At 37.9% G+C, this 21,111-nt stretch overlaps 1 protein-coding gene across 1 annotated transcript in view; it reads left to right on the forward strand.

The window, feature by feature from the left end:
• Nucleotides 1-21,111, forward strand: part of FOCAD (focadhesin) — a 116,883-nt gene that overhangs the window by 7,704 nt on the left and 88,068 nt on the right. The window contains 5 exon segments of the mRNA XM_050716575.1: nucleotides 1,791-1,865; nucleotides 3,330-3,484; nucleotides 8,653-8,757; nucleotides 17,012-17,113; nucleotides 19,205-19,409. Coding sequence (XP_050572532.1) covers nucleotides 1,791-1,865; nucleotides 3,330-3,484; nucleotides 8,653-8,757; nucleotides 17,012-17,113; nucleotides 19,205-19,409 — 642 coding nt within the window.

Here is a 21,111-nt window from a genome sequence, read left to right on the forward strand (position 1 = left end):
TATTCTTTGACTGCTCAAAAGCACACCATAATCTTCCAGCTGTCATCAGACATCTGCTCTGCAAAGCATGTAGCCTGCACAGACAAAAGATCAGCAAAGTGATGGACTTGAGCAGTTTTCTGGGACAAAAACTTTTACTGATAAATCAAGTTCTTGGAATGTAATGGGCTAATCTTTGTTTTGACTTTTCTGTGTATATACTGTACTCCACGTGTACTCTATATGTATATATATGTACTCCAAAAGGCTCTTTGTTAATAACCTTTTTTTTCCCCAGTGTAATAAAAGTGGTTTTAAGGATGCAGGTGTGAATTCATTTTCTGAAGTTCCTTATGAGCAGGAAAAAGAAAAATAATAGAAGATTTGCTTGTTAAGTTCTCTAAGAAAAGATCTAATTTACCTGGGGAGCATGTTGTTGCTTTTGCAATGGGATAGCTGCAGCGAAACAAAGATGTGACTTCGTTCTACTTACTCACTTTGTTTTCACAACAGTAAGATTCTTGGATAATAAAGCATTCTCTTAGTAAATAATTATTTTTTTTTTAGTCAAATATATCAGAGTACATATCAAAACCTTTGAAAGGCATAGTCCCTGTAGTCTACGAAGGCTTATAGTGACATTGTTCCTGGAAATGTGACCTGCTCTCTTGGAGTTTGTCATGTCAGGCTAGCAGCTAGCATCTAAAGGAGGTGTAAATAAATCCTGAAGGGAGAAAAAACCTGGAATCATTTAAAATCTCTGTTTGTCTTTCTATACGCTAGTGAAATAGAAATGTTACTGATGTTTTTGTTTTTTGTTTTGTTTTTTTCATCTTGGCTTCCTAGTTCACTTTTTTTCCAAAAGTAAATATCAGTGCTTACTGCAGGAGAGCAGATGCCGCTGTTATTCTGGGTACATTGATAATCTGCAACATTTTTATTTGCTTACTATGAAAAGATGTCTTTCTGCCTGTCTCAGAAAAGCTTGTCTGTGTAGCTGTATCAATGATTATGAAGCAAGACAGAATAAAGCATTAGAGAGAAAACAAAAGTCGAGATCCAAACACCCTGAAGCATTTGAAATTTATTTAAGGTTTAAGTCTATATTTACATTTTAAAGGCAGTTTGAGGAAATCAGATATTTCTTCTATTGAAATAGAATGAGAAATTTATTTTCTTACTGCTCAAATGAACAAACACTGTTTTTAGAATTGAAGCCCTGGTCTCAAGAACATTTTTGTGGAGAACCTTGAAAATTTAAATGAGTATTGTTCATGATTTCTACACCACAGAATAGCTTTATGAGGAATACAGTTAAATCCAAATGTCTTGTTTAAAGTGAATGAAACATTTCTGGCAGTAGGTGTGCTGTAGGGTATGTAAAGGGCTTAAGCTATGAGGCTATGTTCATCGTCAGTGTTTTGCTAAACCTGTGCTGCAGAAGTTTCTTACATGTGTTCTCTTGTTTCTTCTCTTGCTTCCAATACCTTGTATAGTAAAGGATATACAGATGGTCAGTGCTGCAAAGTACACTGAGATCTGTGCAGTGGTGGAGCTGTAAATGTCTGTTACAGTTGATACGTTAAAATACCTGCAATTCCTGAGGATATACCTAATAGTAATCTTGTAAGATGTAAAAAGTATGGCAGTATTAGGGGGTTATTTGACTCTAAGATGTATTTCATCTTCCATACTAGTATAAGTACGGTGTTTCAAATCATGATCATAGGCAACAGAAGTATAAATTCTTCCTACCAGTGGGGTGAAAAATAATGTTTCATCTGTGTGTGCTTTTTACTTATCTCTTTTAGGCTGTGGGTCATCTGATTGCTGCAGTACTGAAAGAAAATGTTTCTTCAGGGAAGATCAAGCAGGCATCTCACCAGGTATGTGCCATTCTTCAACTTCTTTATTTTCTATACATAGATGCTTACATTTTTCGGTGGATTTCTGTTCTGTAATTTCAAGAAACCCTAAGTAAGTTAAGTAAAGTATGTTGGCAATACGTGTCTGGGCATACAGGTGGTGGCGAAGTCTTCTGGATTAGAAGGCAGAAGCCTAAATTTTGCCAAATAGCAACATCTAGGTATGCTCAATTGAAAGAAGTTTTGTTTAAGTTTATTTACATTACCAGAAGTGAAGTGTCACGTGGGGAGATAATGCCATTTGAGTAAAAAAAAAAAAAAAAAAAAAAATTACATCAGAATAGGTATTTCATAAAGAATATCCTTTCATGTGGCTGTACTGGTGTTTTCTTTCATATTAGCTACGTAAAGCTCACATTTCTTTGAGAGAACATGGTGGGTCTGTCTTCTTAAGTGAGAGATGTGAAATGCTGGTGTCACAGCAGTGTAGGAGAGGTCTTAAGTAAGGTTTCCTCCATTTGTCCTCTCCAGAAGCTGATTTGTACAGAAATGAGCAGGAAAAAAGCCTGTGGATTTTTCCTTCTAGTCTGAACTATTAACAACACCCCCTAGGCCCAAACAAGCAAACCCAAAATCAAACCTGAAAGGAGCTGAGTTTTGATGTGACGGAGTGTTTGAGGTGCATAGTTTCTCCAACAGTAGCTCCTACAAATTCCTGAGCATTGTCGTATTCCTAAGTGACATTATGTCTTGAGCTAAAAGCTGACTCTTCCCTTCTGCTGCCCCATGAAGTTATTGAACTGAAACATAGGAACACCTTTTAAAACAGTAAGAAATAGAAGATGGTTCCCCTTAATATTATATGCTCATTTTTTTTAGAAGGATTTTGCAGTATTCAGTTGATTAAAAACGTTTATTTTCCTTGTTTCTCCATTCAGAAACCACAAAGTCAGTAAACCAACTCATAAATGAAAATTTATCATCAAAACAGACAGTGGGTTTAGTAAATAATGCCAAATCTTTGTCATTACTAGCAAATGGAGAGAACTGAAGGCTTCACTTGGTGAATAAAGGCAACTTACCTCTATGGCTGTTTGCATGCCTGCCTCTAGCTGTTTGCACAACACCCTGCTATAGACACTGCTTGACGTAGCAGTTCCTGAGATGTCTCTAATTACAAGTTAATTTTTCAAGGAAAGTAAAATGGATGCTAGCTTACCTGCACAGCTGAAAAATTCTTCCACCTTATTCTTTTTTGAGAGAGTCCTGTCCATACTGAGAATATAGGTAATTTTGGACAGGAAACATGGGAATCGTCCTGAGGAAGCCCTTTTTAGGTGAAGAACCTGTATCCCAGCTTCTCTTTGTGATCTCTAAGACTTCAGGGGAAGCTGTTGAGCAGGTTTTTACTTAAAAGTGTGTTTGAAATGAAAAGAGAAATGAATGTCAGCCTTTTTATTGCTCATCTCATACTTCTGATTTCAGACTCCTGCTCTGAACTTGCTCTGGGAGAAGTGCTGCAGTGAAAATGTTGCTTTGAGAACAGCCTGCTCCGAGGGGTTGGTGGCACTTGTTGTAGAGAACCATGCCGAGCTCGACTATGTTCTTCATGGAGCTCTCAACCTAATTCCCTCAGCAAGGTAGCGTTTGTTTACTTGATTTCGTGCCTTTTGTCAACTTCTTGTCAGTCTTTGCTTTTTCCTTGAAAATCCAGTGGAAGAGGAGTGGCTCTGTGAATGACTGTATTTTCAAAGAGGCTGTGACATTGAGGGCTGACTGTGCCCTGCCCTTCTGTATTGCTTTCATCTTAGCAGTGACTGTGTGGGTTTGACTCTGAAGGAAGAATTTATAGTCTATCCTCTGCATGTGAGTGGAACCTGGTAGAATTTTAGGCTGATGCTTTGAACTTGAAACTGGAGAACCTCAGAAGTCATGGCATTGCCTGGTTTGTTGTGTGTACCATGGGGAGAAAAATGGCAGTAACTTGCATAATGATAAGAGGTGGAGGAATAACTTCCTAATCAGCCTGTCCAAATAACTGATTATTCATATGGAACTGCCATTAAGTTCTGGGTAGGAATTACAGATGATGGGTTTTGTTTCCATGTCCGCTAAAAAAGAAATCACTTTACCTAACTTCACAGCTATTTCCTCTTACAAAACTCTGCAAATATAATGCCTACATCTCACACTGTAGTTCTGAGATAGCTGGCCTGTCCAACATACTGGGAGAATGCAGCTGTTGTGGGGGAAAAGGAACTGGGCGTTAAACTTAGAAATGGAAAGTCAAAAATGTTAGGGAAAGTGTTTCCACTCAACTCTCCCAACCTTATAAAGTTGACTTTGTGTCTCTTCTGACTTTTGGAAGATAACTGGATTTCTGCACTAAGCCTTCTCGTCCTCTTTCTAGAGAATGCTAGTGTCATTTTTAGCCGAACCTTCTAACTGGTGCTACACCTGTGGTGCATTATGCTGGTGAGCTCAGCACAGAGGTTGCAGAAACCATGCTATTCAAGTTTTTCACTCCTTCTTGCCTCAAAGAATCAGTTCTAGGCTGAGATTTCTCTTGATCAGTCTGAGCCAAAGGTGAGTTTAGGTGTGAGTAAACTGCAGTGAAATCCTGAAGAAATCACGTGTTTAGGAAAAAAAAAAAAAAAAAAAGACCCTTTCTGTCCTTGTGACTTAGTTGTTGTTGTTTGAGGTTGGATTACTCCTAGGATCTTGCTGTGGTGAAGCTGACTGTGCTCAGTTTACAGTAGTTGGTTACAGATTCCTAGTAAAGGTTTTGTAAGTACATTTTTATAGTATGAATAATTTCTGTAATCCACTGTCCTCCAAAGGACCTTCAATTTGGGGTCAAGGGAGCAATCTGCATTGTTAACAAAAAAGCAAAAGCACCTGTGCTATAGACTGTGAGAATCTGAACACTGAGACATAATGAAACTTTCCCTTCAATTTAGCTGTGGCTTGTGGACAAAAAAATATTGAAATCGTGATCCACGAAGAGTTGTTGCAGTATCAGCAGTACATGGGGAAGTTAAATATTAATACCATTTTTACATAAGGAAAAAAAGTGAGTGTAAATCAGGATATTTTAGACTGAGCTAACCTTAGAAATAAAAGTAGAGTTCAAATGTTAAAAGAGCTCTGCCCCATTTCCACGCCATTCTTAGTTTGTTAAAAAAGCTCTGCCCCATTTCCACGCCATTCTTAGTTTTTTTTTTTCCATGTGGTAAACCAACTTAAATGGTTAGTTGCTATGGTAAGTGCTGGTAGATTACCTAGGAACCCTTTATATGCATACTTTTGGCATTTCTTTCCTCAAGCTGCCACAGTTCAAACCACATCCACTATGGACTGCAAAGTAGGGTTTATCCCAAACATAGAAGTCTTTGCGTTTAAAATGTCTGCAGCCTCAGTAGCTTATTAAATTGATGGTTTGTGCTTGGTTCATTTCAATACTGATGCTTTTTATTCTCTTGACTATTTTAGAGTCTTAGTCTGCTGTTCCATCTTATTCCCAGCCAAATTTACATCCAGGTTTGCTCCGGGGCTTTGCACTGCTGTGTGCACAGTGTCTTTAAAAGAACATATATATGAGATTAGCAGCCAGCAGAAAGGCACACGCAACTGCCGAGCACCTGTCAGTGCTGGATGGAGTTAAGTAAATGTTTTATTGGCAAAGGCTGTTGATGTGTTCTTTCTTCCTTTCCTTATGTTATGGAGAATTTAGCAGGGGCTTAGTATACATGGTGGTTTTTATTTTGTCAGGTGTATCAAATTCTGCATGCTACAAAGACATTTGTGCTGTCAGAGGCACACATCCAGTGCTTGTCTGTGTAAACTTTTTATGTGGTTCACACTATCTGCTCATTATACAAATGAGAAGCTATTCTTTGGTGCATTGTTGTCGGTTAGACTCAATATTCAGTTTCCTCTGATGCCTTTAAAATCTAAACCTGATGGAATGTTCTATGTGTGTTTGGGTGTGTGTATATGTATATGCATGCATACTTTTTTGTGTGTATACACATACATCAAATACAAAAATACGTGTACATAAGTACATTTATACATACACACATGATTTTACTTTGTTTTTCACATTGATCTCCAGCTTCCTGTGTTTTGATTCAGCAAAACAGCTGTCCTCTGCTCGTAGGAATCATCACAGTCCTTTCTGTTGTAGCAGAGGGAAAAACTGGCCTGTATTCTATTACAGATCATCATAAATAATCAAATCATTCTACTAGAAACCTGTGAAACAATGGATTATTGTACTCTACAAGAAATTGTCAGAAGGATTTTTGTGTATATATGTTCTTTGAATGTTTTTGTCACCTGAGCATGTATGCTTGTAGGGAAATTCTTGCAATATGTCGTGCCAATGTGCTGTTTGAGTTCAGGAGTGGCGTGCAAAGCCTAAAGCAGGCGTTTGTGTCCCCCCACCCCACCCTCCATCAGGGAATTCATGCCAGCAGTACTGGAATATCAGAACAGTCAAGCTTCTTTTCTTACTGTTTTTATATTTTCTGTGCTGAATAGTTACTCTGTTGAAGCTGGGGGACGTGCCAGCAGATTTACTTTTAAATGGCTCAGAGGTTGTTGTTCTGTTTCTCCCTGTTGCTGTCCAAAAGATCCCTCTACCTGCTCCCCTACGTGCATTAGGCTGGATGCGTTGGGATCTGGAGACCTGCTCCGCTCCTTTCTTTTTGTTGCTTGGCAACAGATTTCTGCATAACCTCATATTTTCGTGTATGGTTGGATTTCAGTGTTTCAAGAGGCAGGTGTCATGGCAGCCAGTAATTTTAATGATTACTGGCACATTTTGTAACTGATCCATTTTCGGAAGAAAGAAGGAAAACAGGAGCACATTCTGTCTGTTTTGATTGGGGTCAGTGTTTTCCAGCACTGTTGGCGAGAGTATGAAAGGCACAGAATAGTGCATATACGTCTTTGTCTGTGTCTGGTATATGAATCTAAACTTTTATTGGTGGGATATCCACTGTGGGAATCTCCAGATGTTCCCTATCATACCTTACCAACTTATGGAAGAGTCTGTCTGCAGGTGATGTTAAATTCAGTTAAGATATGGCAGTTAGAAGTGATGTTTGTCCGTTTTCTTTGTGAATTTTAGGTTTTGATTTTATAATCACATGATCCTTTGCATTTTCAATTTGTGACTCTGCAGTAAAGTACTTGTAACTATCAAGCCTTGATGTTTGTTTGTGATTACATGTTGTTAACCCATGTTTTTGAGCTGATGATGGTCCATCCAGTGTGTGCAAACTCCAGTCTTTTAACAGTGCTCATATGAGGTCTCAGTGGCCTTTGATGTAAATTCCTTATACTTGTTCAGATTTTTTTGATATCACTTCAAAGTCTGAATGTACGTAGATCAATCCATAATTTAGGGAGGTTTTTATGGAGCACACTGCATTCTGTGCCAAACAGTTGATGTTACTGTATCTCAGTTTGTTCATCTGCTAAGTGAGAATGATGGTTTCTGTCCGCCCTGCGAGAGGCTTGCATGAATTCTGCATAACTTCGTGTTTCCAGCTGGCCATTCAGGGAGTTCCTGCAGTATTACATTCACTGATGGAGAAGTGGAGTTACAGATAAATCTGTGTTTTCCCTGCTAGGAAGGAAAGACGGGAAATAGTAAATCAAACCAAAAAAACCCTCTAGCCTTCAGTTCTTTTTTCCTTCTGTATTTTGCCATATATGACAAAATCAACTTTTTATCTTTGTCAGGTGGTGATCTTTTATAATAGTATATTGTGTTAGCTCTTCCTGTTCGTTTTGCTTCTGCTAAAGGGAGGAATAAATGTGTTTTAGTGATATGAGTAGTGATCTATCTAATAGATTTTTAGGGGATGATGTTTAAACTATATAGCGTTTTCTAGATGAACAGTCCAAGAATCAGTCATGACTTTTTTTCCTCTCTGTCTCCATTTTCATCTTATAATGAATGATTTGTTATAGAATCCAATCTATTTTCTAAAACAGGGATTGGTTTGGATTTGATGCGGTCTGGTTTGAAAGGTGTGGAACACTTGATTATGAAGAAGCAAACAAAATTTTGAAGATTGTCCTCACAAGCTCAGCCAAGCTGTTTCAACCTCTAGAATTGTTAAGGTCCTTACTGCATGTTCAGGAGAGCTTTTATTCCCCCTTGTGTGGACTTTATTACCTTCATTAACATTTTCCTTGGAAAATGGGGGAAATCCTATCAAACTTTCAGAAATACTTGCTGCGTTTTCACTGCAAGTGTACTTAACATAGGCAGAGGGAGATAAAATTGTTGTACATAACATTCTCTTGAAATCCGAAGTCAGCATAAACTAGATATCTCAAGTGTTTTTTATGAGAACATAAGTTTCAGTGTAGGGTATTTGGGTGATTTCTCTTGTGGTCAGAGGCATGGTGGAAATTTCTGTGTACCATGCTGAATATTTGCCTATGTGCTTGTATTCAGAGAATAGCTGTTTTTAGGTTTTAACGTGCTAACAGTACCAATGTCCATGAAGCTGGGGACAGCACGTGTGCTTGTCAGATTGGGTGGAAAGAAACCATCAAAGGTGTTAATTGATGCATTAATTCTTGTCTCTGCTATTTTGTTCATTTTGTGAAAAGGAAAATAAAGATGTGTGGATACACAACCTGTCCAAAATTGTGTAGACAGGTGTGCAGAGGTCCATAAGGAAAATTCAGGGCTTCTTGACTGTCAGTTGTATTCCTCCTCTTACAAAAGAATCAACTAACTTGGATCAATACCTGATAGTAATTTATTTCTTTTTGTCAACAGGAATGTGCATGGTTTAGTAAAAACTATTTGGAAATTACTACAGATTCAAGCTGTACAACTGGGAAGAGACGGAGATGAGGCTGTTCAGAATCTGTATGGAATCAGGTTAGTTTCACATTGGTTTATTTAGGTGCCTAACAACTTCTTGTTTGATTTCCAGAAACAAACCCCACAAATGTTAATACTGGCTTTCAGTCCTTTTATTTGTTATTTATCTTGGTAATTTTGATCCTGCTAACCAATTCTGACCAAATTTGATAGAGTAGTGGGTATATAAGAAAGTTAAGTATTACATATTTCTTGGGTGAGTCGCAGGACGGGTGACTGGGTAGAACTCAACCTAGCTGACAAAAAGGCTTTGTTTTTGAGCTCAGCCTTTATCACCTTCATAAATGCTTAGCTGTGGGGGAAGATGTTATTCAAAGTTCCCACCTGTAGAAAAACTCAATGACATAAAGTAGTCATGTCTTGGAAAAAAGTTATTGATAATTAACAGTCCTCGTGATACAAATCATTAATAGAATTGTAATATTAATGGAATAATTTGTCACAGCCATCACTGCACATGCTTAACCTATATTGTAAAAATCCTTAATACACAGAGAACCAGTGTTATTTCAGAAGTAGTCTATTCATTCCTCTGGGTGAGCAGCAACAAATGAGACAGTTTTACCATTAAGGGGGAAGGCTTCCATGAAACAAGTTAGGTTCGTGAGGATATCTGATGGTCATGGTGTAATTGTCTGAGATGATTCTTTGCTGCTTTTTTTAACCCAGCTCTGGAATTCCTTTAAGGTCTTAGGCATATCTGAGTGTCTCGTTAGGATAAGTATGGAGTATATCTGAGCTTTTTTCTTTTCACAAAATACTGAAACAAAACATGCTTTAGTTAAAAGTTCCATGCGAACTCATCACCTCCAGGGAACTCATGAATAACTTAGAACAGCATATTCTTCATTTCCATGAACAAGCAATGCACCCTTGCGGCAAAGAAGGCTTATAGCAGCCGGGGATGCATAAGGAAGAGGGTTGCCAGCAGGCTGACAGAAGTGATCCTCCCCTCTGCTCAACCATGGTGAAGGACATCTGAGTGCTGGGTCTACTGCTTACTTGTCAGCACAAGAAAAGATAGAGACTTACTGGAGACACTCCAAAAAAGGACCACAAAGATGGTGGAGGGACTGGTGCATCTTTCATATAAGGAGGGGCTGAGAGAACTGGGACTGTTCAGTCTGGACAAGAGAAGGCTCAAGGGGACTTTATCTATGTGTATAAATACCTGATGGAAGGGAACGAAGAAGAGTTACCTAGACAGCCATGTCTATTGACAGGAAAAGAGGCAATGGGCACAAATTGGAACTCAGCTGTTTCCATATGAACTCAAGAAAATACTTCTTTTTTTTTTGACTGTGCAAGTGATCAATGCACTGGAGCAGGTTGCTTAGGAGGATGTGGAGTCTCTGTCCTTGGAGATGATCAAAGTTCTGGGAAGCCTTCTCTAGCTGACTCTGCTTGAGCAGATGGGTTGGACTAGGTAATCTCAGGATGTCCTTTCTAACTTAAACAGTTCTCTGATTCTGTGATATTTGGTTGAAAGTTTTAAGGAGTTTAATAGTAGAGAGATAAGACAACCACCAGAAGCTCAAGAGGGGCAATGGCAAGGAAGGCTGTATGAGAAAAAGAACAAATAAATACTGGGACTTATGCATACTCCGTAGCTTGATGATTGCCAATGGTCCTTTTATGTTAGGTAGACTGGGGGCCACTTTCCTCTACCTATTTTTCCAGCTTTGTTTCTGCTATCAAAGTGAGGTTACTAAATGCTTTTACTGTTAAAGTGGTTGCCATGTAAAAATAAATGATTTCAAAATGCATTCAGAGCTACTAATAAAAAGCAGCTTGTCGTGCAGTAGCAGTCTTCTTGAGGGTACATCTTGGTTATTTCATCCAGCTCTAGAGAAACCATGAGTCAGTGCTGATATTAACAGCTACTTTTGTGTCTTCTTCATCTGGAGAAGATCCAAGCTCTGGTCATGTTTTTCATATTTGATTTTATTCAGGGAACAGATACAACAACATGTTGTAGCTCTAGTGCTATAAGAGTATAAAAGGCACTGTTAAGTAGAGGAGAGTCATGTCTTTTCCTCACTATTTCATTTTGCTTAGGTAAAGTGGAAAATGCTTTTGGAGAGCTGGATGTATTTGCATTCCTGAACTCCTGTGTGTCTTTGTTTTTCTGGTTACATCAGTTCTTTATACAAAGTCCATACTTCTAAAGAACAATTTTAGTTGAAAAAGCAGGTAATGAAGGCTAGTGAGATGGAAGTCTTTTGAAAACTTTTTCTTCTGTAGTAAATTAACTTTTTTTTTTTTTTATGTCTCATGGTAGAAGAGGCCAAGTTAAAGGGGCTTAATCCAGGCTCCATGTGAAAAAAAGGGTAGGTAGTAGGATGTGGTTGGAACACAGGAACAGCCTCTCTCCAGTTGAGAAAAAAAGACTATTTATTTTTCCCTTGCAAAATCAAAAGTGCTGGTAGCATACAAGGAAAAGGTGAAGTTTTATAATTCAAAATTGTTTACGGTTATTTAAATTAATAGAGAACTGAGAATCAACAGCAGACTTGCATATCTTAGACTTAGCCAATACCTTTTTTTGTTTTTCCTTTTGCTTCTGCTTTACTCCAGTGAAGACAAACATTACATTGGTTGTTTGACTTAGTCTTGAGTACCTAGTAGGTCAAAATGCTCTGATTTTTTGACATCTGGCATTTGTTTTTTTTGTTTACAAAAAGGTATGTCTTTATTCAATGAGTTGTTAAGTAACAAATGTTATAGTTGAGTTCTATCATACGCTGTAGTGTTTCTAGTGTATTGCACCAGAGTGTTAAAGTGCGACTGTCATTAAAACTTAGTTTCTGATAGAAATTTGAGAATTGTACTCACCAATAGAAACATCCCATTATGTTATTATCATGTTATGCTGTCAGCTATGCAAAAATATTCTACACAGAAATCATTAATGGAGATTCAAAAGTAGAAGTGTGTTCACAAGGAGTTTGTGATTCTCATCTCTTTGGATGCTTGTTGAAACAATATTATGGGCTAAAAAGTAGGTTTGACTTTAAGGCCAATGTTAGTTGTGGATAATAGAACTACTTTTACAATACGTCTTCTTGTGATGATACAATACTGTGAACAGATCTTGAAAAGAAATGGGGGAAAATAATGTGCAATTCAGGGAATTTTGTCTGGTTATGTTTTCTGATTTCTTTTGGGGAAGCCCTTGTAGTTTTAGGGTTGGGATTCTCCAATTTCTTTAAGCAAATCTACCTTGGAAAATAGGGAAGGGATTGTCTGTCTCATAGAAAGCAGGAAATGTTCCTTTTACCCTAGTAAGTTGGTAGAGAACAGCCTCATATATCGTTTAGTTCCTAACTGTTTCCACAAGCTGTGTAAGTATTGCTGTCTCTCTGAATAACTAGTGTTCCAAGGGCGGATAAATAGCAAACCAAATATGCTATTTTGTAAGGATGTGTGAAATAATTGATGTGACTTTTAAATTCACATATGGGATGGTCTGCATTTTTTGTGATGAAGTTGGGACCAGCTGTAGCAGAGACAGAAGTAGCCTGGAAGTTATTCTCACTTTGGGTGAGAACTGAGCATTCCCAGTGGATTAATTCTCTCTCTGGTTTGGCATAAAGTTGTCCGCTGGTTTCCTGTGAATATTAATATGCCTGTCCAGTAACCCAACCTTAAGCTGAATGGAGTGGAAGGGCAGGGAAGAGCAATTTTTATGAGAAACATTTGTCAGCATCCTCAGTCTAGTTGGGTTATGGCAGACACTCGCAGAACCTTGGCTACACATTTTTGCTGGAAGCCATTGACTTTTTTTTAAATGCACTAGTGTTTTATGTTATTATTAATAATTCACTTTGCATGGTTTTGTTGTCTTAAAAATTCTGGAGAACTGTTTCTCCCATGTGTTTAGCTTGTAACAAAGTTTCTGAAATCAAAATTTAGAGAAGGTAGAAAAATGCTTTCAAAATTCATGTTAGATGGAATAAAGTACTACATCATGTTTCTGAAAGGGTCAGGGTTACAGTGGCATGCATAGAAATGTGTTTTGACTGCAGACATTGTTTCCTCTTACAGAAAAAGCAATTCATCACTGAATTTGTTCTCTAAATCAGAGTGGAGTGCTCTCATGTTCAGAGATGGAACAAAAAGGTTGAGGTGACCTAAAAGTTAATAACTTTTGCTTTATTGTTGTCCCTCCATAAGACAGCTCATTGTTTCCCTAGGCGCTCACGTATTTACAGCTGGATAGCTTTGTCTGGTTGTGCATTTTACCTTATTCTGAAGCCACTGTCAATAATTTAGGATAGAAGAATTATAATGATGTGCATTTCATACTGTTGTGTGAGGGATCCTTAAGATAAATTTCAGAAGATAAATTTCTTGGTACGTGCCTAGTTCTCCTACTGCCAAAAACGTTACCAAGTATAACTTTTTTGGTTTGCATGTTTTGATGTTTCATTATTAATCACTGTTCATTGTGGAGCTTAACAGCTTTCTTTTAGTGTCCAGTTCACTGCAGTTATGTTAGTATCAGAGCACACAAAATTTGCCATGAAAGGTTTGTTTTTTTCTGGATACTAAGCTTTTTTCTGGATACTCAGTTTTGAACTTGACCTGTCATGTGTGCCTGCTTTTTAAAGGTTTCACTAATCTCAGCATCATAGGAGCACTTAAATGGCTGAAGATACACTCCTCTTGTTAGGAAAGTTAATTAAATCTTAAAATAATGACAAAGGTATTGAAATTTTGCCCAGAGAAACTGTGGATACTCCATTCCTGAAAGTGTTCAAGACCAGGTTGGCTGGGGTTTTGAGCAACCTGGTCTAGTGGGAGGTGTCCCTGATCTAGTGGGTGATATCCCTGCCCATGGCAGCGGGGTTGGAACTCTGATCTTTGAGGTCCCTTCCAACCCAAGCTGTTCTATGATTTTGTGATTCTATGAAATAAGCAGGTGCTGTCACACTGTATGTCGTGTACTTGGCTGTACTCTTTCAAGGTTCTGGCGTGATATGAGTTGTGCTATTTCTAGCTTGCTGTGTCAAAAATGGTCCTGTCTATGATTTGCTGGACTCTAGTGATAGACAGGCAACTACATTTTTGTTTCTGGCATGCTGTGTGTGGTCTTGGAAAGTTACAATGTGACAATAACCTTACTATTTCTAGTCTTTGTACACAGATTGTAGAATACTCTTAATTCAAATGTTTGCAGAATCAAGGATGGTGGACATTTGAAGACCACATATATAAGTAAACAAATTTTAGGGTAATGAATATGGCGAGTGTGACACCTCTAGCTCCCAAATGAATGCCAGAGTTGTAATGCTTGCATGCTTATGATCTTACTTAATGTATGTTTTCTGAACGTGCTGTAAGTAGTCAATCGCATTGGTCAGTCTTGTGAAAATCCCTGTAATTTCAAAATATTCACAGAATATCACACCTTTTTAGAAGAAGAATTATTTGAGGAGCAGAGGGAAGAATTCAGTGTAAAAAAAATATCTTCTGTGCTTCATGAATTGTTCCAGTGACTGATTTTTTTTTTTTTTTTTAAGCTAGCTACCTGAGTAAGCTGAAAGCTACTTGGGAGAATGCAATGAAGACAGATCTAGACTCTTTTCAGTGGTACCCAGGGACAGAACAAGACACAACAGACACAAACTGAAACACAGGAAGCTCTGTCTGAACATCAAGAAGCATTTTTTCACTCTGTGGGTGACTGAGCACTGGCACAGGTTGTCCAGAGAGGCTGTGGCATCTCCCTCCTTGGAGATCTTCAAAAGCCACCTGGACATGGTCCCAGGCAACCTGCTCTGGGTGTCCCTGCTTGAGCAGGGGGGTTGGACCAGATGGCCTTCAGAGGTCATATCCTACCTCAACCTTTCTTTGGTGATGTGAATTAATTCTTTTTTTAGAGATTTAAATACAGTAATTTAAATTGCACTCCTTTTAGATTAATTAAAGAATGGAAGACATTTCCATTTTCCACTTGTCTTTAGGAATGATAACCTTGAAGTTGGTCTCAGATCCATAAGCTCATATTATTCAGTTATGTCTCTATCAATAAAAAAAACTTATTCTTCATGCCTAAAAGCATATTACAAAACTTTTTTTTTTGCTGTGTGAATATGCTTCCATAACAAAAGATGCTTCTTAAATCAAAGCAAGAATTTCTACATATTTGCACCCAAAGATCCAATGTAGTTTGAAGCACTCGAAGAAAGAAACAGTTGAACAAAACTTACTTTCTCTTCAAAATCTAAAATTGTTTATTAAAGTTGCCGTATGTAATGACACTGCATTTATTTATTTTATTTTTTCTAAATGGGATTCCTGCAGATCTCAATTCACTTCACTTGTAGCTGGATTTGTTTGGTGCTGCTGAAAATGCTTGTGTTCGTAGCACGACGTCGTTGAATATGAGTGTGTCTAAATTAATTTTTTGTTGTCTTCTGTGACAAAAAGACTGCTACAGATCTCAGCCTTTCTGGTCTTCACTACTTTTTAAAAAACAACAGTGAAGAAAACAAATGCTGCTATAAATCTTCTCTAAAAGACTCACTTGACTCCATCACTCAGTAGTGAAATTAACAGTGTATTAAGAAAACGAACAGCTTCTCCAGTGCAGTGTTTCAGCTCTCATGCATGAAAATCATGCTTGTAAACAACTGCAAGGAGCCTTAGTATATATTGGATATGTGTGTGCTGGATGTGTCCCTCTCAATTCCTTCTTACTGTTTTATTTAAAAGGCCTGGTGTCTGAGACAAGAGAAGAGATGTACCACTTAAATTGGTGGGTTTCAGATAACTCAGTGCTTTATAGGTAATGCTGACTGTAGACAGTCAGTACACAATCAACACATACCAAGTCTCTTAGTATGTAGCACAGATTTGACGAGCATGCAAACAGGAGCGCTGCTTAACCAAGCCGAAGGTGGTGTTCTTCACCAGCTGCAGTTTCTAGGTTTATGGTACCGTTCTGTCTGCCAGCCTTATGTAGTATATGCACATCTGTTGCCTTTCCATTTTTTCCCATAGCTGTGCTCTCTCTTCTTGTGTCTAGCAGATCTGTAGGAATCAGCAAGACTTTCCCCTTGCAACTTTTCTGTCTTGCTATTAGGAATGTTGTTTCAGCTCTGAGAGCAGGGAGGTGTACAGATGCATGCTGTTAAGCTGTTGGTGTCCCGGAAAAGAGTCTACACGACCGTGCTTGTAGTTGGCTGAAGCAGAAGAGGGAACTGGGGAGAAAGAGGATACTTAGCAAGCAGGCGAGAGTAAGGGAGCCAGTCATGGCAAGGACAGTGGGTGACTCCAGAAAAAGGTGCTGGAGGTAGTGATGAATTTGTTTCACGTCAGCAGTTCTTTCCAGTGCCCCACCTCTCCAGGAAATTTAATATTCAGGCTCCAGTACTCCGTTTTCCTTTCTCATGCAAGCATACTGTAGTTCAATAACTTCGTTTTTGCTTCTTAGAGAACAAAAAGTGTACTTCAGGCTCCCCCCACCTCCTGCTCAGCTTCTCTTCCCACTTGCTCCTATCACTGTTTGGTGGGAGTAATCAGTGTTTAAGGGTAGTTACTGTTTAAAGGGAACTTAGCAGTTCTGGGTGTTGTAGGTGGCCTTCAGTCATGGACTCTGGAGGTGGGGGCAGTGTTAGTGATAAGAGATTGATCTGAGAAGAGCAGGTGACTCTGAGGCCTCAGTGGCCTTTTCAAGTGTGACAGTTGTCACAGGGTTGGCAGAAAAGAGCACGTTTCTAGGCTGCTGGTGTGGCCAGCCGTTCTCTTCCCCCTACCCCTAAAAAAGGACTGGGGGGAAGGATAGTCAGTTGTGAGCAGATCTGAAGTATTTGTCAGGACAAATGGTCTCTCTGGTTCCACACACTGGATATTTGTACATGTGCTTGAAAGACTGGAGTGAAGTGTGCCTTGGTTGAAATTATTCTGTGGGTATTACTTGGACACTACTGCTAGAGCCTAGTGTTGCTACCAGTGCAAGTCAGGCAACACAACTAAACAGTGATCCTTAGGTGTTGATTTTAAACTAAAATAGAAGTGGGTCAAAGCTTTCCAAATAGACTCTTCATTTTAATCATGTTTCCCAAGCATCCAGTAAAATGTGCTCATTTGATAGCGTAACAGTCATAGCAAAGCTGGTAAAGGGAACTGGTAATATGAGTCAACTAAACTGTCTATTTCAGCAGCTGCTTTTATTCTGAACATAGTTACCTTGCATGCTTACTTTTTGCACTGTAGATCCAAATATGATTTCTCTGTATTTCAGGAACAGTCCTCATCCATTAATCACTGTCCTTGAAAACAGACCTGATTGCTGGCCAGTTCTACTGCAACAGATAACAGTATTTTTCCAACAGTGTCCAGAGAGGTAAATAAATGAATGAACGAAAAATAGCAAATGTAGATAACTGAATTGTGTCAGTGTATTTTTTTTTCTTGAAGGTAGCTGCAGTGGTCAAGGTTTGTATGTAAGCAGTAAGAAGAATGTCTTTCAAAACAGATAATTATAAGATGTAATGACACAATCTAAAGGTTAAAAACAGAACAACGAAGTAATAAGATGATCCATTAAGAATCCAGGTTTTAATTTTGTTTTCTTAACTCTTCTGTGTTAATTTTTTTTTATGGATTCGGAGAAATTTGTGCGAAGTTGAATATTTTGGGAAATTTGCTTGAAAACAATCAATTTCGATTACTTGCTTTTGTAAGCAGAGGTAAAAATAAAGTCTCATAATAGTAAATAATATATTAGAGTATAATATACTACAGAGAATAATAGTAAAAAAAAAAAAAAAAAAATGGATCCCTGTTATATGCCAGATACCATGGATACTGTAATTGAGCTACTAGTGGAAAAACAGTTTACTAATCCCATTGAAAACTGTGCTCTCCGGCGTATTTTGGCAAGTGGAGTTTTACAGGGATAAAAAATGATCAATGTTTGCCAAGATTTTGACTGCTTAGATGAAGATGATGATTAGTATGCAGATATAAGCAAAACATGCAAATGATGCAGAGAAAGCATGGGAGATTATATCTCATAGTTATGGATGAGATGTCTACAAATGGTGCATAATTCTTGAAAATCAATGGCACAGTCATATTTTAAAAAGTCTTAACAACAAACAAATATCCAAGTTACCAACAACTTCAACATTCTTTTATGCTCATTTCCAAGAAACTTGTCCAATAAATCTTCAGTATAAGATACCAAATGTTGCAGCAGCCTTGCAGACAAATGTTTTCAGTGATTTTACAGCCATATGTATGCATTTCAGATAAAAAAGGATCTCCTTCCTCCTGTTTTCTCAAAGACTTGCGCAAATCCAACAGAGTAATGGTACAGTGAAACTGGCTTCTGTATTCTGTTGCTCTGATTAAACAAGTAAAATAAGTTCGTTAATCTCTTAAATTTCTGGTAGGCCTTAGCTATGTGATCAGCAGTGAGACTCTCAAACAAAAAAAAAAAAGTAAAAAAAGAATATTAAAAAAAAACCATTTTGTTCAATTTAAATAATCAGAGTCATTAAAACATTATTTGCAGATTTGTTTCTCAGCTGCTAAATCCAGGACTCATGAAGAGTCTTGTCGGAGGTCTGACTGGTGGAATGAGCTGTGAATTTGTTGCTGGTTGTTTATATGGAATTAAAATAGGAGTTAATCTTACTGAAATGGCAGACATCTTAAACTTCCTTGCTGCTTTTTGTATAAAGGTTTCTGTGGACTAACTTCTAGACTGAGAATACACTGATGTGGGTTTATTACGGAGTCATGTTCAAGCTCTACATCAGGGCTGAGTCTTGTTTGAAACAATTTTGATTTTCAGTATATTTTTAATGTATTGACCACTAAATTAATTTGATTGTTCTAATGTCAAGATCAGCTGGTATTTGTAACATGGTCAAACTGGAAGACTTATTCTGTGATAAATTCTTTGTCAGGAAGCTATGTTTGTTAAACCACCTGTTTTTGGCCAATTTTGGTCTTTAACAACTATAGGAAACAACTAGGAAGGAATGGATGGCTCTTTTTAAATGAAATCATTTTTTGTAGTTCAAAGCGTTTCTGAATAGTGTTATCCAAGTACTGGTTCAGTATGATACAATAGTGTCTTGGAACATTCAGCAAGGAAAGTCACTTTCTTGAATTGATGACTTAAAAAAAAAAAAAAAAGCCGTGTGTCATGATCTGCAAGAAATCATAGTCATGCTTAAATACTGTCTTATCTGAATGCACTTCATTGTATAGTTGCTGTTTGTGATCTCATGTAAGTTCTTTGTGCCAGTAAGTCAAACTTTTTTTGGTGAGATTTACTAATGCTTTTCGTAGAACCTTCCTGTTAATTGTATCCTGTAAATTATTGCAGACCCAGGGAATGTCACATTGCTTGGGTTTTCTTTGTAGCTTGTTCAGTTTATAGTAGAAAGCAATCTTGGCAAACTTATTTTTTGAACTGCAGGGCACAGAGTTCTTGTGTTGGTATAATGGCTCCATTTCTAAGATACCTGTACTGTGAACCATCTCAGTTACGGGAAAATGCTGAATTGAGAATGGGATTACTTAGGATTTTACTTCAGCCACGTGGTCCAAAGCACACTGAAGCACCATCTGTGCTGGAACGCCAGATTCAACAACTTCTATGTGAATTGATTCCACACCTTCAGGTAGAGTTGTTGCCTGACCTTACCTTTTATGAATGCTATCAAGGCAGTGATAGTACTATTACTGCATTTCAAGTGTGCAAATATAGCACTGTCTTCCATTTCCTGTAGACCTCCTTTGTTGATAGTAAAGAAATCTAATAAACTGTCTGTTCCTAGGAAAAAGTGATTATTTTTTTAGGTGTTTAAATCTGCCTATTAAGATGTAAATTGAAAGATGTTTACAACAACTGTTTGCCATTAGTTGCTCAGGAAACATACAGTAAACTTATAGGAGATACCCATGAATATTGTTAAATTGTAGTCTATTTGCCAAAAACATATTGTTCTGTTAACTTAAAAATTGTATTAAAATGAATCAAACTATATGAGAAGCGTGATTTAAGTACTTCTAGGTATTTCTGTGTCCCTCTTTGTAACAAAAGGAATTAATGGATCTGAAAGCAAAACTTAGCCCTTCTGTAATGTGCTGAAGCTTTTGAATGTACTTTTTAGTTGACAACGACATTTGCTTGGAGCTAGGATTTAATTTTTCTGTCTCCTTTAGGTCTAGGGTATTGATTCAAGTTAATAGCTATGCTTTGCCTCATGCTTTACTGTGACATTGGTCAAGCTTTTTTGTTCTCTGTGTACCTTTTTCTTTCCTCTGTAATACAGTTAGAACACCATCTTTAGTTTCAAGTAAACATGATGTGTTGTGGTATTATTGTCTTAGAGAGAGGGTTTGAAAGTAGTCATAATGTCAAACTAAATAGGCCACAAGGAATCTGGTAACTTCTTCCTCCTTAGGGATAAAGTATATTTTCTACTGGTAGCTACTTCTCACAACCTTTTGGACAAATAACTTGTATTATACACATCTGTCACGGTTCAGGTCTAGTCTTTGTTCTGACAAGTACTTGCTGTCCTTTTTAGTCATAGGGATGCTTCTGACTTTTTGTCTTTATTCTACGAGATTTTCAGTGTAACATTGTGTCCTTAATGTATGACCAAGATTCTGGCTTGGTAAAAATTAGCCACACAATGGCGCTGAAGACAACTTGTAAGCTCAGTTATGAACCTTTCTTTCCTCTGTGCTCATTGGTACTTCTGCTCTTTTTTTTAACTAACATTCAGTTACATTTTTTTAAACTTCTGCAAATACTTTAGTTTTATCCACTGTATGTTTCTGCCTTGCCTGAGACAATTTCACAATGGAAAGAGAAATACTGCTTGAAGAAGCATGTTTAATGTACTGTCATTCCTTCTCCTTTCTTCTCTGAACCCCGGGTTCTTCTTAAATTTCCTTTAAGGTCAGCCTCATTTAATCCTCTGTACTGAGATGCTAGGAAGAGTTTCTTGTTGGAGAGGGTGGTCAAGCACTGCAGCGGGCTGCCCAGGGAAGTGGTGGAGTCCCCATCCCTGGAGGTACTTAAGAGATGTGTAGACGTGGCGCTAAGGGCCATGGTTTAGTGATGGGACTCAGTAGGTCAGATTGATGGTTGGACTTGATGATCTTGAAGGTCTTTTCCAACCTAAATGATTCTGTCATTCTGTAACTGTAGAAATACTGAAATGCTTCCTAATCATACTGCCTTACCATATCAACCACTGGTCAGAAGTACAGTTGGTCACTTGCAGACTTTTCTGCTGAAGAATTCAGTGGGCATGAGGGTTCTGGTTAGAGCAGATGATTCACAGAATTTACTCAAAGGGACTAAAAATC

The sequence above is a fragment of the Cygnus atratus genome, chromosome Z (genome assembly GCF_013377495.2).
Source record: "Cygnus atratus isolate AKBS03 ecotype Queensland, Australia chromosome Z, CAtr_DNAZoo_HiC_assembly, whole genome shotgun sequence".
Classification (NCBI taxonomy): domain Eukaryota; kingdom Metazoa; phylum Chordata; class Aves; order Anseriformes; family Anatidae; genus Cygnus; species Cygnus atratus.